Genomic DNA, 16,990 nt, shown 5'->3' on the forward strand with positions numbered 1-16,990 from the left:
AGGCCAACATCTTTAACTAGTTCCAAGCAGGGTAGTCCAATCATTGGCTTCTGCCATAGTGAGCGCTCTCAATGAATGCCTTTGTGACATGAAAGATAAATGTGGGAAACCTTTTTCCAGGTGTGATTTCTGTCGCTTGACTGGGATGACTGAATATAAACGCATGCCAATTGTCTGTGTGCGAGGTTAAAAAGTTATATTGGGTTAACACATAACTCTTTCCAACTTGGCAGAGGAGGGGGGTGTATGCTTGTTTTGCACCTCAAACGGTTGTGTGGGTTTGGGTGTGTGTTTTTAAAAAAATCTATTTGTTCTGAATGCCTTCTTTTCTATCTTTCTTCCCCTCTTCTTGTCTCCCACAGTTCCACCAAGTGAAAAGAGTGATGACCATCCTTTTCCTTACTATGGTTATTTCATACTTCAGTTGCATGAAAGCTGCCCCAATGAAAGAAGTGAGCATCAGAGGACCAGGCAGCTTGGCTTATCCCGGTCTCCGGACACAGGGAAATCTGGAGAACCTCGGCGGGCCCAATGACGCCTCCAGAGGATTGACGTCCTTGGCGGACACATTTGAACATGTCATAGAGGAGCTCCTGGATGAGCAGCAGGTCATCCAGCCCAGCAAGGAAAACAAGGATGCTGACTTGTACTCATCTCGGGTGATGCTAAGCAGTCAAGTGCCTTTGGAGCCCCCACTGCTCTTTCTGCTTGAGGAGTATAAAAACTACTTGGATGCTGCAAACATGTCCATGAGGGTCCGGCGTCACTCCGACCCGGCTCGCCGCGGGGAGCTGAGTGTGTGTGACAGTACGAGCGAGTGGGTGACGGCGGCTGAGAAAAAAACTGCGGTGGACATGTCAGGGGCAACCGTTACAGTCCTGGAAAAAGTCCCGGTACCCAAAGGCCAACTGAAGCAATATTTTTATGAGACCAAATGCAACTCCAAGGGTTATACGAAAGAGGGCTGCCGGGGCATAGACAAGAGGTACTGGAATTCCCAGTGCCGAACTACCCAGTCTTATGTGCGAGCTCTCACTATGGATAACAAGAAGAGAGTTGGATGGCGGTTTATAAGAATAGACACTTCCTGTGTTTGTACACTGACCATAAAAAGGGGAAGATAGTGGATTTGTGTTGTATAGATTATATTGAGACAAAAATTTATCTATTTGTATATATACATAACAGGGTAAATTATTCAGTAAGAAAGAAAAAAATAATTTTATGGACTGCATGTATAAATGAAGTTTATACAGTACAGTGGTTCCACAATCTATTTATTGAACATATCCATGAGCTAAAGAGGAACAAGACAGAGAGAGAAAGAGAGAGAGAGAGATAAATTCATTTGCGCACAACTTTGAGAAAAAAATGCATTGCATTCCTCTAACATTGTGGTTTGTTGCTGTTGCCAAGAATTGAAAACTTTGAAAAAAATTAAAAAAATAAAATTGCATGCTGCTTCAATTGTGAATTGATGATAAACTGTCCTTTCAAAAAAAGAAAATGAACCAAAACATTCCGTTTACATTTTAGACAGTAAGTATCTTGATTCCTGTTAGTATTATATCTGTTTACTGCTTTTAAATTCTTCTGGTAGCGTTGGAATTAAAACAATGTCAAGGTGCTGTTGTCATAGTTTTACTGTTGATTTTTTTTTTAATTCCCACATGGTTTTAAAAGAGGAGATTACTCCCTGTCATCACCGTATATGTTCTGGATAAAACAAATTTGGGGTTTTTTTGTATGTTGTGAAGGTGTTTGCAATATCAAATCAGACTACTGAAAAAAATAATAAAAAAAGGCAACTGAAAAAGACAATGTTGATGTTCCTCCCAGTGCTCTTTTCTAGTCTACAGGCAGCACTTTTATGTTTGTCTAGGTGTGGTTTCTATTCTATGATTGTTCTTTAAAGACCTGCCTTTTGCTTGTTTTGTATTTTGGTTGTTCTGGGGTCCCGTCCCCCCAACACCTTTCCTCTCTTAGGAAGAAAACAAATTGCATTCTCTTTCAAATATATTCCCCCCACTTTCCTTGGGTGTTGAGAACAAAGGTGATTGCCCCAACCTAGGAAGGGAGATTTGCATACACAGCTGGCATGGATTCCTCAGGATCCTTCGCAAGGCTGCATTGAGCTTGGTGAGGATGGAGAATCTCATCACCATCCTCTCGTATGAGCAGAGTCTGTTCAGGGAGAAGTAGTATTTGTGCCTGGATTAAGTATCCCGTTGAAGTACAGTTGCCAAATCTTGGCAAGAAAAAAAGGGGAAAGAATCACATGAATATCAGATGGTACTTTAGCAAATATATTTGGAATGCCACAATGCTGTAACTTATGGATCCAGACGGTCTACAGTTGTGTTGGCAACGGAAGGAGTAGCAATCGCTACTGAAAAGAACTGCACAGAGAGACAGTGAAGCAGTAAAGGCTTCCCTGTGCGAGTAAATATATGCAGGGCAGCCAGATGCTCTTATTGTAAAAAGGAATGTCTAGTATGCCCCGGTTCTCAAATACCTGCCACTTTTTCTACTTGAGATAATATGACAGAATCCAGGCCTGAAGGAGTGGCTCTGGAATCAGGTAGGCAGAGCCTTCTACCTCAAAACCCAACTACCTGTTTTGTCTAAATATGTCTGCAACGGTCTATGGCTTTTTGAGAGGTAGCACACAATAGCCTTATCTTCTACAGGCAAGAGAATCCTGTAGAACCATAGCTCTTGGTTTAAAAGGAAATCCTAGGATGCAATCCTAGCATCAGTTGCATGCACTTTAATTAAAGGTAACTCCAGGGGTACTCTTAAGTAAGTAACTGAGCACAGGACTGATGCCTCTGGCCTTGGATAATTATCAGCAAACCCAGCACAACCTGCAACACAAATAGACAATGACCACATTAGAAATGCCACAGCAAGTGCGTGACCTCTCACTAAATATATTCGGTTTTTGTTTTGGCATGCATCATATAACCCACACGTTGCAATGCAGACAGTGTCATTTATCAAGGGATAGTTGCATGTATATTTCATAGCGATGATGCCTACTTCCCTGGGTGGGGTCCGACGTTTTGCTAAACGGAGGTCTTTGCTTTGATGTGGGCCTAGTTTTTCAAAAGTGTTAGATAAGGTCAATCTGTTTCTGGACTGAACCATTTCAAACTGAAAATGAAATACCCCCCCCACCTCCCCAGAGTGGGGAGGCAGTCGTGTCAGGGAGAAGGCTAAGCTACAGCCCTTCTCCTTTGACATCTAGTTTTCTATGTGAAGGGGGAAAGGGGGCATTCAATTATATGAATCTCCACCTGCAGTCTAAAGTAGTACAGTCCAGACACTGGTTTACTATTTCATGTGCTATTTGTTTGAACTAGGCTATAAATAAAAACCCAACCTTTCTTGGGTGACATTTCAACTAGAAAACTCAGACCTTAAGGTAATGTGTCTTAAAACACCACAATCCAGAAATAAGCTCATTTCAGATGCTGGGATTATTCGTTTAGCAGTGGAAATCAGTCCCTCATTGTCATTAATAGCCAGTTATCAGAAGTAAAAATTGGATGCAAACAAACTTAGCATATTTATTTATTTTATTTATAGAAAATATAAAAGCTTTTCACCAACTTCTAATATGGGAAGAAGGAGGTTGGTTCTGGGTTATTACAAATCTCTTCACTCTCCTTGGACATGTGTTCACTGTTGAAAAACAAAACACTAACCCAGTTGATTAACGACAGTATGCAGGTAGATGCCTTGCCATTAATCAACTCTTGACTGCCCAAGGTTGGGCAAATAAATGGTTGTTACCTTAAAGGAAAGCAGATGCTGTCATTGTCCATTTTTAATAGGCAATCCAACTGGGGCTAAATCAGCCTTTCGGCCCAATGGCAATCCCTTTATTTAGCTTTAACCTGCATCTCAGGCTATCTTCACCACAAAATCCTAGTAGACATTTAAAATAAGACATATAACTTAAAGGCAGGGAAAATATCTGGGTTACATTAATCCATGCATTTGGAATGGAAAGTCTTTGTAAGATTGTGTTATAAGCAAGTAGCTGCTTTTGTTCACACTTTTGAAAGTGGCAATGGAGGGGAATCATTGTCATCCCTCGGTGATGTTTTCTTATGTGATGAGAAAATATCACAATCCTGATTTCCTTCAAATCCATTAGGCTAGTTTCCTGCTTTATGGCTGTACCTAACTTTATGTAGCGAAACAGTGTGCAGAATTGTTCTCAAACCATTTCCGCTGATATAAATGGATTCGCTTCCAGCCCTACTGTGTATATAACTAGGTCAACATCCTCACTCAGTCCTAACTAAAGCCTGTCACCTAAATTCCCACTAAAAATTGCAGTGGGTCATTATTTAGAGTCATGCGGTTCACAGTCTAAACAAAGGGGAAATCTGAAAGTAAGGTAACTATTGCATATCAAATATACTATACTAATTTAGCCTATATAAAAGATTCTTGGAATAGGTGTGATCTTATATCAGGATGCATAATATTGGTCTTTGGCTATTTTTTTACTCACAAGGAAAGAAAATGATTTTTGCTGTAATATAATCCACCAGCAGAACAGAACATAGAAATGTTTTTGTACATATCCAGAGTGAATCAGCTTTAGAATAACTTTATCCCTGTTGGGCATCATATATCATAGGATTAAAAATTAAATAAAATCAGATTTAGCTAGTCCTATTCCTAATAAATTGGAGAATTCTATTCCGTTAGTGGACAATGACTGATGCAAACCCAAAATATTTCAGCCTTCACACAGGACAATTTAAGGCTCACCGTCTCTAACCACTATAGCAGATCTAGTCAATTCCATGGGCTTACTGTGGAATCGCAAGTTTGAGTATCAGAGACTGAAAGCTACATATGAGAATGTAATTCGTATATCTAGGAATACTAAATTTTTATTAACAGTTGTACACTGTAAACACACAAACAATTACAAATCATTATTTGGGTGCAGAATCTGCTATGCAACAAATCAATATATTCCTAGCTTTTGTAAACTGAAACAAGCACTATTTTTAACACCCATTCTATGCCAGACCTACTACTACAAAATAAATCACAGGCTTGGCAGTTTTAGTTGAACTGAGGTTTGAAAAATGTCACTCAATTGATTTTTATTTTATTTTTTGCTGTGATCTGTTTGTGGCAAAAGTATTTCATGCATGTCTTTGGCCCTATTGTTTTGTTCAAAAAAAAAAAACCCTCTTGCAAATGTAAGTTAATGTCTGTGGCCTTGTTTTCTCTTATTCACCATGTGTAACAAATATTTATTGTATATTTATATAATTTTATGGGATTTTTGGAAAAAAATGAATCTGGCATTAAATCTTACAAGCATCTGCGTCACATTGTAAATAAAATTAAGCTATATTTAAGTGTACTGATTAACATATAATATATGTTTAAATATAGATTTTTATGTTTTTTAAATATATTTTCAATATATATATATATACAGTATATATAAACTCGGGGTTTTTGGGACCATGTGACTTTTCTCTAATTGTAAACCAAACATGAGTTTTACAATGAAGATGTGTGTTCTTTTTTCCCCCAAAAGCAAAATCTACTTTTATTTTAACAATAAAATCTTCTTGGTAAGGCAGCTAGGCAGCTGTTTCATATTTGGACAGTTGGCAGGGGAGGGGGAGTTTCAAGAAGTCCTTTTCCACACACACACACAAAGAAAAGATTCCCCCACCCCTCCCACAATAATGCCTAGCAAAACAAGCACCCATGGATCAAGCATCATGATTTTCATTCAGCTATAAAATAATGCACAAGTCTAACTTTGTATACTGGTATATCCATATTTTTAAAAATGAATCATGTATGTCAATACATGATGCCTGGATCTGATAGCTCCAGAACATATTTAAAGGTTCCAATGTACCGATTCTGCTCTGTGCAGTTCTGAGCTGCTTTATTTGGTTCAGCAATAAAGACCAATCTACTCACATAAAAGAGTTCTTCCTTGCACTGCATCAGCACTCCCTAGAACAGTGTTTCTCAACCTTTTTTGGGCCACGGCACACTTGTTCCGTGAAAAAAATCACGAGGCACACCACCATTAAAAAAGTTAAAAAATTTAACTCTGTGCCGCCCTTTTTTATAATTATGACTGTAAGAAACACTTGCCAAATATTGCTTTCCGGCGGGTCAGTGATGTGTATTGGCGGCCGCCAGGCTCGTTTGCACTGAGCTTTGGGAAAGAGGAGGAGAAATACTGCTTTCCGGCGGGCCAGTGCTGTTTATTGGCGGCCGCCAGGCACGTGACAATGCAAATTGCCCTTCTCGTCGCCGCACGTCACGGCACACCAGCCAGCGTCTCGCGGCACACAGCGTCTCGCGGAACAGCGGTTGAGAAACGCTGCCCTAGAACACAGATGGGGAATCTTTGCCCCTCCAGACTCCCATCAGCCTGACCAGCGACAGGGATATAGGCTTCCCAACCCTGCTCTAGAACTTTGGCAAAATGGGCCATCATTGTTAAAAAAAATCATGCACTGAATTTTTTGAAAACTGGGACACTGATCAGCTTTTATATCCTTTTCTGCATTTTTAAGGTAATTGTACTTACAGAAAACCTACCATTTAAGAATGCAGGATGGAGATCACATGGCTAAATGTGGTACCCCATCAAAAAGTCCCTGCTTGTGGAAAGTTAGAATTTCAGAACCATTGTTTCCAACCTGCGCTTTTTCAATATATATGACTTACTCTGTGCAGAGAGGTTGTTGCTGTTGTTTTTTGTTCTTTTATACCTAGCAGTGCAACCTCCCCACAAGCAATCTGAAGTAGTACAGTCCTATTAAGCAATCAATTATGTGTGGTTTGGCCTTACATACTTTTTCTGTGGAGGATGGGAGGGATGCAGGTGATGCAAGGATCATCTGCCAATCACACCCGTCACGAAGAAATCTAGAATAGCAGGAATTTCTGACGAGGTTACAAGTCATTACGGCTGTCCTGTGAAAATGATGGTTATGAAAATACACCCCCAGCTTGGATTGTACATTATTGAACATACCCACAGCATCGCTAAAAAGTTATGTTTCTGCTATAACTGCCAAGCCTTTGTACACTTAATGACAGTCCTATAATAAATAAATCTTAATGATAAAAAACATATTGAAGCTCAGTTTTGAAAATCCAAACCACACACACACACACACACACACACACACACACACACACACACACACACAATGCCAATAATTTATTCAGGAGTATCCAGAAATCAGTACCCATCCTTTTTACATTTCCTGGTTTAAAAAGAGGGTAACAATAATGGCACATGAAACTGTTCCAGTGTGAATAACTGGAATAATGTAATATCTAACTTTTAAACATATACTTCTGGAGCAGGTTTAAGCATAGCTGCCAAGTTATCCCTTATTTTAAGGGATTTTCCCTTATGCTGAATAGGCTTCCTCGCAAGAAAAGGGAAAACTTGGCAGCTGTGGGTTTAAGGGTATGGGGTTGCAAGGGGGAAGTGGGCTCCATTTACTCTACGTGCAGGCTCTGTGCCTCTTGTTTGCGCCCCCATACCAACTGCCCAGTCCACCAGGGAAGGGTAACATTTGGCCTGCCCTGGGTGCCAGCAACCCACACTACATCACTGATCGCCAGCATCTCCAGGTCAGACTGGGGATGTGAAACCCTGGAGACCCATTGCCAGTCAGTGTTGATAAAAAGGCAGACCAATGGATCAAATTGGTATAAGGCAGTTTCCTGTGTTCCAATGACATTAAGGTTTTTTTCAGAGATACACAAATGGCACATCGTAAGAGAACACTGCGAACTGCAAACATATGTGGTCTTCAGCCAGCATCTTCCCCATAGTTGAGATCGTGCTCTGCCACCAGAGGAAAGAAGAAAAAAACCAATTGTATCCTCCACACCAAAATTCAGGATATCATTCAAGAGCTGGCTAACTCATACAAAATTACAAATACAATTAAATGGCATAGCCATATCATGCAGGAAGGTGGTGATGCAAATCCTGTTAGCGTTTATAGGAGACCATTTCTGCACATGTTCATTTCCTTCCCTCTCTGGTCCCTGCAAAGTCTTCTTGCCAGGGACTGGATCAGGTCTATATTCTAAGGTGTTCCCAACATGTTGTGAGCCCCAAATACACATTAAGACATTCTACATGGCATGCCGCTAATACAGAGATCAGAACAACAGTCTTTTTGACCCATCCTAAATCAAAAAGTTATTGACCTGCTTGGAATAGACAACTTCTGTTGCTCTCCTGCCACTGGAAAATGACATAAATTCACAACGGAGAGGGTTATTATATTTAGAAGTACGGTTTGTCTCTTACTTAAGAACCCAATGCTTTTTAGCTTCACTACAGCTAAATAGAGAGTTCAGCAATATTCTCACATCTTTCTCACTTCAAAAAAAGAGAAAAAAATCCTTTGACCCGTAATAAATTAATCCCTTGCTTATATAGTGGTTGTTTTTTTAAAAAAAAATGAATCTCATATCAACACTTCAGATCTTACAGAATTTAAGGAATGTAGCAATTTCAAAGCAAAAGCTCAAAGTGACACACAAAATTGTTCTTTCTTTGACTTCTACATTATTCAGGTCCTCTATTAATATAGAGAACCCTGCTGTATCAAGCAGTATTCTCAGCTCAATTAACAACTTTGACTTACCAAATGAGATTTACAATTAACAAACTATCTTGACCCGTTAGTTTAAATGCCATTTCATTATACCACTGGATGATTGCCAAAATATAAATTTCATGAGATGTGTGAGAAGCAAAGTAGATTCTTCCTTCTTCCCTCTACCCCATGAAATTGCTCATAGGCCCCCACTCTTTTACCAATGTTATCCATTCACCAAATTTAATGTTTGAGGGACAATAATGAGACATTATTGCTAGCACCTCTGCATTTATTGAACTCACCTCCACACAGTCCAAGTATGCTGCCTACTATCTTAATTTACTGAGGACTATTTTGAATTACATGTTATCTTCCATGAAGTTCTGAGACTTAAACAAAGACTCAGAAATCTTATTTCAGTGAAGCTACTTGCCAAGTTTCCCAGGACTACACTGAATTTTCAATAGTTGAAAAACTTGGAAAGGCAGGTGCCACTAGCTGTTCCTGGAGAAAATTCAACACAGCTTCCACAACAGAACACTTTCCCTCTTCTCCATGAAATCTGTTGTAGGGATTCCTCCAACCCTTTGGAACAGATTTGAGGAATGGTATGGGGTGTCTGCCGGGGGAGGAGGGGTGGAAGTCTAATTGTGCAAGCCTAAATATTTGCGTTGATGGGACTCATTGGGCGAATACTGCTCACTGTCACTAATATATGAACTTCCTCTAAGAATTATATTATAGGTTGGTATTCTGAGTGCCCACACAACATTCTACTTTCTTAGTTGATCTGCACTGAGTCCCCAATGTTACCAAATTATTGCTGTCTGGAGGGCCACATCAGGTGCTTCCACATCAGCCACATTCTCTGAATGCCTCTTCATTTTTCCCAGAATACCCAGAGGACATGAGGAGGGAGAAAGATTGTTTTCTGCTGCTCCAGAGAAGCGGACACGGAGCAATGGATTCAAACTACAAGAAAGAAGATTCCACCTAAACATTAGGAAGAACTTCCTGACAGCAAGAGCTGTTCAGCAGTGGAATTTGCTCCCAAGGAGTGTGGTGGAGTCTCCTTCTTTGGAGGTCTTTAAGCAGAGGCTTGACAGGCATATGTCAAGAATGCTTTGATGGTGTTTCCTGCTTGGCAGGGGGTTGGACTGGATGGCCCTCGTGGTCTCTTCCAACTCTATGATTCTATGATATCATTTGCAAAACATTGCCTTTCAGTGTTGCATTGCCTCTATTCACCTCCTATCTTCACCCCTACTGACCTAATTTGTGGCCATTCTTCTATAATAAAATGCAGTTGATGTTCCAGCTCATCCAATGTGAATAGACAAACTCCCATTAAGGTTATTTTTATTTGTAGGTTGGGGTTCCTGTGCCTTCAAATGCAACATTTCCTCTCTTTTTTGCAGGGTCAGATGCCCTCGTTTGTTCATTCTGGTTGGGGGATTAGTTGAGTAGATTATATGTGAATTGCCCCAGTTTATTTTTTCGTGGGGTGTTTAGTTACTGACTTTGATCATCATCATCCCCTCGCTGGAAATAAAGTTACACGGGGCAATTTATGGAGAGGCTATTCAACGGTGTTCACTAATCCTCCTGCAATTAATGGGAAGCAATAAAATGGGCTGGCCAAGCAAGCAACAAACATTTATTTAAATTTGCTTTGCAGGCTACTTTTGAGACATAGGGAAGAATAGTGCTGCTAGTTAATACAGCAGTAATATTACATGCTGTGTGGAACCTCCATTCTAATTCCACCTCCAAATAATTACAAAAAAGCTTTGCCTCCAAAGCACTGAAGGGCTGCTGTGTGGACACAACTACAGTCTCAATCACATCATCGGGAGTGGCACTGGTTATCTGTGCAGATGCTGAGAGTAGAGAGGTGCTGCTGAATCTAGTCTTTCACATTCTGCCTCCTCACAAATCAATTAATAGCACTACCAACAATGATCTGATTTGGACAGGAAGTCCTTTTCTAGAGAGTGTTTTTAAGGGCTAGGAAATGAGTAGGAAGAGCCATGCTAAAGCCTATCTGACGACTCATACATAAGACACATGAAAAGCCATGGTGGCTGAAGGCCCATCTAGTCCAGCATCCTCTGGTCACATTGGCCAACCAGATGCCCATGGGGAGTCCACAAGATCGCAGCAGTACTCTTCCAACCCGCGATGACCAGCAGCTGGCATTCAGAGGCATACTGCCTCCATCAGTGGAGGCAGAACACAGCCATTCTGGCTAGTAGCAAGCACATATGTCCTGGCTGGACGGAGCAGTTGTGTTCAGTATTTTATTACATTTTATCACAAATTTGAGTGAAAAGGTTATGGAATGGAAAACAGTACAAAGAAGGGTGGAAATCTTATGGGGCCTCAGCCCTGTATACCTGAAGGAGTGCCTCCACCCCCATCATTCAGCCCAGACACTGGGATCCAGCTCTGAGGGCCTTCTGGCAGTTCCTTCATTGTGAGGTTACAGGGAACTAGACAAAGGACCTTTTGGGCAGTGGCACCCGCCCTACAGAACACCTTCCCATCATATGTCAAGCAGATAAGTAACTACACAACCTTTAGAAGACACCTGAAGGCAGCTCTGTATAAATGAGCTTTTTTAAAAAAAAAAGTTTAATGTTTTATTATGTTTTATATACGTTGGGAGCCACCCAAAGCATACCCTCCAATATTTCTCTGGTGCAAATAGGGACATCCTATTTAACTACTACTGTTGTTGTTGTTTAGTCGTTTAGTCGTGTCCGACTCTTTGTGACCCCATGGACCAGAGCACGCCAGGCACTCCTGTCTTGCACCGCCTCCCGCAGTTTGGTCAAACTCATGTTTGTAGCTTCGAGAACACTGTCCAACCATCTCGTCCTCTGTCGTCCCCTTCTCCTAGTGCCCTACTACTACTACTATTACTACTACTTTACTATTTATACCCCACCCATCTGACTGGGTTGCCACTCAGGTGGCTTCCAACATATATAAAACACAATAAAACATTAAACATTAAAACACTTCCCTATACAGGGCTGCCTTCAGATGACTCAGGGGTCAGATAACTCCATACCCTCGAACATTTCTCTGATGAAAGCAAGGATTTCCTAAGAAAAAGCAGTACTTTCTGGGATCAAATCAGAAACTGGGACGGCTTCTCTAAATCAGGGACATCCCTGGAAGATAGGGACACTTGCAGGGTCTGCCAGTAATAAAATTGTTGCCGTTGTTGTTGTTGTTGTTGTTGTTGTTGTTGTTGTTGTTACAGTCCTGCCATTCATTATAAGAACAAGAAACGTAAAACAACAGTATTAATATATATTAAACACACAGACACATCTGATAAATATGCTTTGTGTTTTGTCTTCTGTAATCACAATCATAACTTTCTGGTTTTTGAAAACAACAAGAACAACTTTATCACACTGAGAATTGTGCACCATTCTGAACGCTTATGAAAAACTGGATTAGTTTTGTCACTTCAGCTATCCAAGGGAGATGCTGTTTTTCAGAGCCACAACACAATGTAAGTGGAGGTGGAAATGCATGTGCTAGAATGGCAGAGCTCTTACACAAGACTACAAAATAGATTTCATTATTCCCCTGTTAAGGTGTTTTGCAATGAGCTCCAAAGTAAAAAGTACGCACATTGAATTGCTTTATAAATCTCTCATAAAAGCACCTCTGGTTACTACTGTTATTGTCATGTTGCTCTTTTGCAGACCGGCTTAAGATCCCCTCAGGGCTTTGTCAGCAACAAAAAAATTAAGAAGCGCCACAAAACGAAAAGAAAACCAATTATTACTCCACAGAAACTCTTCCCTGCTACAGAAAACACTGTCACAAAACAGAGAGGGTTGACGGTGAGGCCTCATCAGGATGTTGCATAGCATTGGCAACTTGCGGTCCACATATCTGGGGACTGATCTTCCTGATGGACTGGGGCTGGAATCAGAGGATCGTCGTTATGAGAACAGGAGGTGGTGAAATGAAGGCATTATTGTGTAGTGCACACACACATTTCTTTTGTCCAGCTCCAAGTACAAGTCCCTTGTGCTGCAGACATAAGGAGAGAAGGGGGTAGTGGTTGTATTAACAAAAGTGGAGGTGTGCTAGGTAAAAGTGGATAGTGTTACTTAGTGGTCAGAGGGTATGAAATCACCAAATATCAAGGCCCATCTTTAGATGATGGAGGAACAATTATCTCTGGCTTTAAGATCTATCTCATAGATGGCAAAAGCTGAGGCTGAACTGGTGAAGTTGTGAGGGCCCCATTATTTTCAGGGCCACATTACCTTCCAGGCAATGTTCCAGGGGCCACCTGGTGGGCGGGCCAGAAGAAAAAGTGGGTGGAGTAATGAATATTCATTTTACCCTTCAGTACCCTTCAGCACCTTGAATGGTAGATGGCAGAAAGGTAGTACCTATGGCCTTTGTAAAGAAACCAATGGATTGGGTGGGTGTTTCTGGGCTGGGAACACATAAAAGTTATGAGACAAACATTTAATGAAATTAGCCCCCCAAACACTTCTGCATGGGACATGCAGATATGGCAAAGATGTTGTTGTTGTTGTTGATGATGATGATTGATAATAATATTCCATCCTTTCTCCCAAAGGACTATAGGGTGACAAACACATCAGCAGTAAAACAATACAATTAAAAGCATCTTTAAAACATCTTAAAACTATGACAGAAGTAACCACCCATTCTCCTCTATCCAACTGAATTACTTCAAAGCTGCTTTGGAATAATTGAATTGAGAATTGTTAATACCCAACATAAATCATAAACATAAACCAACATAGCTACATATGATGGAATCAGTAATATACAGGAAAAATTAGCTTTGTTGTCAGTGAATTTTGTGCTGATCAATTCATACAGTTCACTTGCTTTCAAGCAAACCAATATCTCTTTGACAACCCAACATTAGCAAAACATATACCTCACCCTGCAATTTTGTATGCTTTCTTCACCTGCTAATAAAATTTATTTTATTTTTTTAACCAGAAGAAACTTATACTGGTATCATTGCCAACATTTTCAAAATGGAACAAAATCAGGAGATTTTGATTGTCAAGTTCGATTTCAGTCTACAGTGGTACCTCGGGTTAAGAACTTAATTTGTTCTAGAGGTCCGTTCTTAACCTGTAACTGTTCTTCACCTGAGGTACCACTTTAGCTAATGGGGCCTCCTGCTGCCGCCGCACCGCCAGAGCACAATTTCTGTTCTCATCCTGAAGCAAAGTTCTTAACCCGAGGTACTATTTCTGGGTTAGCAGAGTCTGTAACCTGAAGCGTCTGTAACCCGAGGTACCACTGTACTGAACTATGTTGCATTTGAGCATATATATTTCATTAGGTACCTTGGCTAGGTATGTATACAGCCCAGGAAGCAATTTGAGGCATTTGGATAGAGAAGCAAAGGCTCTCTACATTCAGTAGATTCCTCATCCTTGCCAAAAGGACAGACAGACTCCTCAACCTTCCCCAACCTCTCCTGTAACAAGAGAATTAATCTCAAAACACCAGGAGTTTCCTAAGAGATGTTAGTGTCATTCTGCTAACCAGTAGCCTTTCTGAATAGGAAGCATAATGTGAAAACCTATTGAAACCCTTTTGGTATGCAGAATGAATAGCATTTAAGGTCGTGAATCGAGCTCAAAGAGTTGACTTTACATGTTACATACACAGATACCTGTAGGTAACAAAATAATAAAGTTGTTTATTGTAGAAAATAAATAACTTGAATAGGAGTTTCCAGTTCTAGTCTAACTAGAGAAGAACAAGGCAGTTATGCTTGCTCCTTTTGTTCTCTCAGAAGATTGTTAAAGGTGACCTCTCATCTTGAGGTCCAAGAAATAAGTGTGACAAGGGGGAAGAAAATGTTAAACAGGATGCAACTTGAGAGTATCAGTCTAAACAACAAGGAGATAGAGAAGTAAGCTGACTGGGACCTTCGGATTCCCAGACTAACCTACTGTAGCTCTGTCTATTTCAAACCATGCAACACCCTTCTTCTACAAGCTGAGTTGCACTCAAACATCCAACAAAGTACCAGCAGTTTGGTTTGAGAAGTCCCTGGGTCCTTGTGCTTACCTGTAGAGGGAGATGTGAACTGCAAGCACAACACCAGCCAGTTCCAGAATCTCACAAGCCTTGGCAGCCCTGAGGCAATAGGAAGCCCCCTATCCACCTGCTACCCAACACCACAGAGATGGCAAGCAGAAGCACCATGTTTGTTCAGGCTTCAGATCTCCCAGGGCTAAGCATCTTTGTGGCTGAAGCCCAAGAGGACATAAGAAGATCCTGCTGGCTCAGGCCAGTGTCCTATCAAATCCAGCATCCAGTGGCCAACCAAAAGCCTCTGGGAAGCCTGCAAGCAGGACCAGAGCACAACAGCGCTCTCCCCCCCTACTCTCCAAGAGTAGAGGCAGGACATAGACATCAGTCTATGGGCGCTTCTGCAATCTGATGAAAATTTTATTAAACCCCTGTATTTCAGTTCAAAACCCAGACTTTATGTATTCGCTCCCATATATATATAGAGAGAGAGCTGGACCATAAAGAAGGCTGATCACCGCAGAATTGTTGCTTTTGAATTATGGTGCTGAAGGAGACTCTTGAGAGTCCCATGGACTGCAAGAAGATCAAACCTATCCATTCTGAAGGAAATCAGCCCTGATTGCTCACTGGAAGGACAGATCCTGAAGCTGAGGCTCCAATACTTTGGCCACCTCACGAGAAGAGAAGACTCCCTGGAAAAGACCCTGATGCTGGGAAAGATGGAGGGTACAAGGAGAAGCTGACGACGGAAGACGAGATGGATGGACAGTGTTCTCGAAGCCACCAGCATGAGTCTGACCAAACTGCGGGAGGCTGTAGAAGACAGGAGTGCCTGGCGTGCTATGGTCCATGGGGTCACGAAGAGTCGGACACCACTAAACAACTAAACTATCTATCATCTATCTATCTATCTATCTATCTATCTATCTATCTATCTATCTATCTATCTATCTATCTATCCCCTTATAAAGTGAAACTACCAACGAATCTGACTTTCCCCCCTCTCTGTTATAGGCTTCCCGCAGCAACTCTTTTTTTATCCTTCTTGCTATCCAAAAGTTGCATACAGGCCTCCCTCTCTCTAACAATGCATCAGGACATCATGTTACAGGATGCTACTGGCTACCGCTAGCCAAAGCTTTAATCTCATTTGGTAGGCCTCCCATTTCGGAACACACTAATGTGCTAATCCCACTGCTCAGCTGTTTGAGCTGCAGATGGACAGGCATCTGATCTCATCCATTAGCCTTGTGCCAAGGAGTCATATAAAGCAGACATGCCTTGGTGCCTTGATCACAAATCAGGTGTAAGAGAGACAGGAGGTTGGCAACGAGAGTATTTCAATCCCCACAGCCTAATTACACAGGGGAAGTTTTGCATAGTTGGCATCTAGTCTTATTGTGGATTCTTATTGTGTTTCACTAAAGGGAATCAACAATGGCATAGGTCTGCTAATAAGTCAGCTTGTAAGGAAACTATAACCTTGATTTTATCGGGTCAGGCTTAGTACAGCAGATCCAGCAAAAGCAGAGCTGCTTCTAATGCAGTGCCTTTGCACCTGCAGGTTTGGTTTTTTGTGGGTGGGGTGGGGATACTGGAACAAGTTCAAAATGAAAATAGCAGCTTCAAAGGAGGAGACAATTTGGGGGGGGTTGGGGGGAAGGGTTAAATCCCCTTCTCCTTGCACCAAAGTCCCAACTCAACTCAAGCTCCACAGCTCCTTTTTCTAAGAAAAATGTGTCTATTTTGGATTTGCTTTGAGCAAGGTGCTATTGGAAAGTAACAGAGAAAGCCACATTGACTTAAGCAGTATAATAGCCCATAGCAGCAGCTACACATTGGACTGAGCAGTCACATGGACTACAGACTTGGTAGAAACCACTCAGTGGGCAGTATGTATGACCCAAGAGAGATTCACGGGTGGTCTTCTCCTTGCCCACTAGTACTCAGATAGCACAATCTCAGACCTGGTGGGCTGCTGACAGTTGAGAATGCATTTACAAGCAGAACATGTGAGCTTCCTTTGAATAATACTGGTACTCAGAAACTTCAAGTGACTCAAAATGGCAGCTGTTAGATTGCTGACCAGAACTGGCCACACAAAACGTATCTTCTCACTTCTTAAGCAGCTTTGCTGGCTGCAGCATCTGTTTTGAGGAACTGTTCAAAGTACCATCTTTAACCTTTAAAGCCATTGACTGTTTGGGTTTCTTAGAGGCCACCTTCACCCATATGAACTTGACCTGAACATTGCCTTTCTGAGGCCCCTC

At 41.3% G+C, this 16,990-nt stretch overlaps 1 protein-coding gene and 1 long non-coding RNA gene across 6 annotated transcripts in view; one reads left to right on the plus strand and one right to left on the minus strand.

The window, feature by feature from the left end:
- The window catches only part of BDNF (brain derived neurotrophic factor), a 79,791-nt gene extending 74,165 nt beyond the window's left edge, over positions 1 to 5,626 (plus strand). For 4 of the 5 annotated variants that reach the window (XM_088667977.1, XM_088667970.1, XM_035117808.3 and 1 more), the window contains exon 2: positions 363 to 1,821. In XM_088667977.1, coding sequence (XP_088524103.1) covers positions 363 to 1,124 — 762 coding nt within the window. In that variant the 3' untranslated portion in view covers positions 1,125 to 1,821. Of the gene's footprint in view, positions 1 to 362 lie in introns of all 5 variants that reach the window. The other variant, XM_088667963.1, reaches the window with a different exon arrangement.
- Positions 3,794 to 16,990, minus strand: part of LOC148687623 (uncharacterized) — a 37,902-nt gene continuing 24,705 nt past the window's right edge. Inside the window, exon 3 of the long non-coding RNA XR_015949592.1 lies at positions 3,794 to 3,933. This is a non-coding gene — a long non-coding RNA (uncharacterized LOC148687623). The remainder of the gene's footprint in view (positions 3,934 to 16,990) is intronic.

This window comes from Zootoca vivipara, chromosome 1 (assembly GCF_965207765.1).
Source record: "Zootoca vivipara chromosome 1, rZooViv2.hap1.1, whole genome shotgun sequence".
NCBI classification, from domain to species: Eukaryota; Metazoa; Chordata; class Lepidosauria; order Squamata; family Lacertidae; genus Zootoca; species Zootoca vivipara.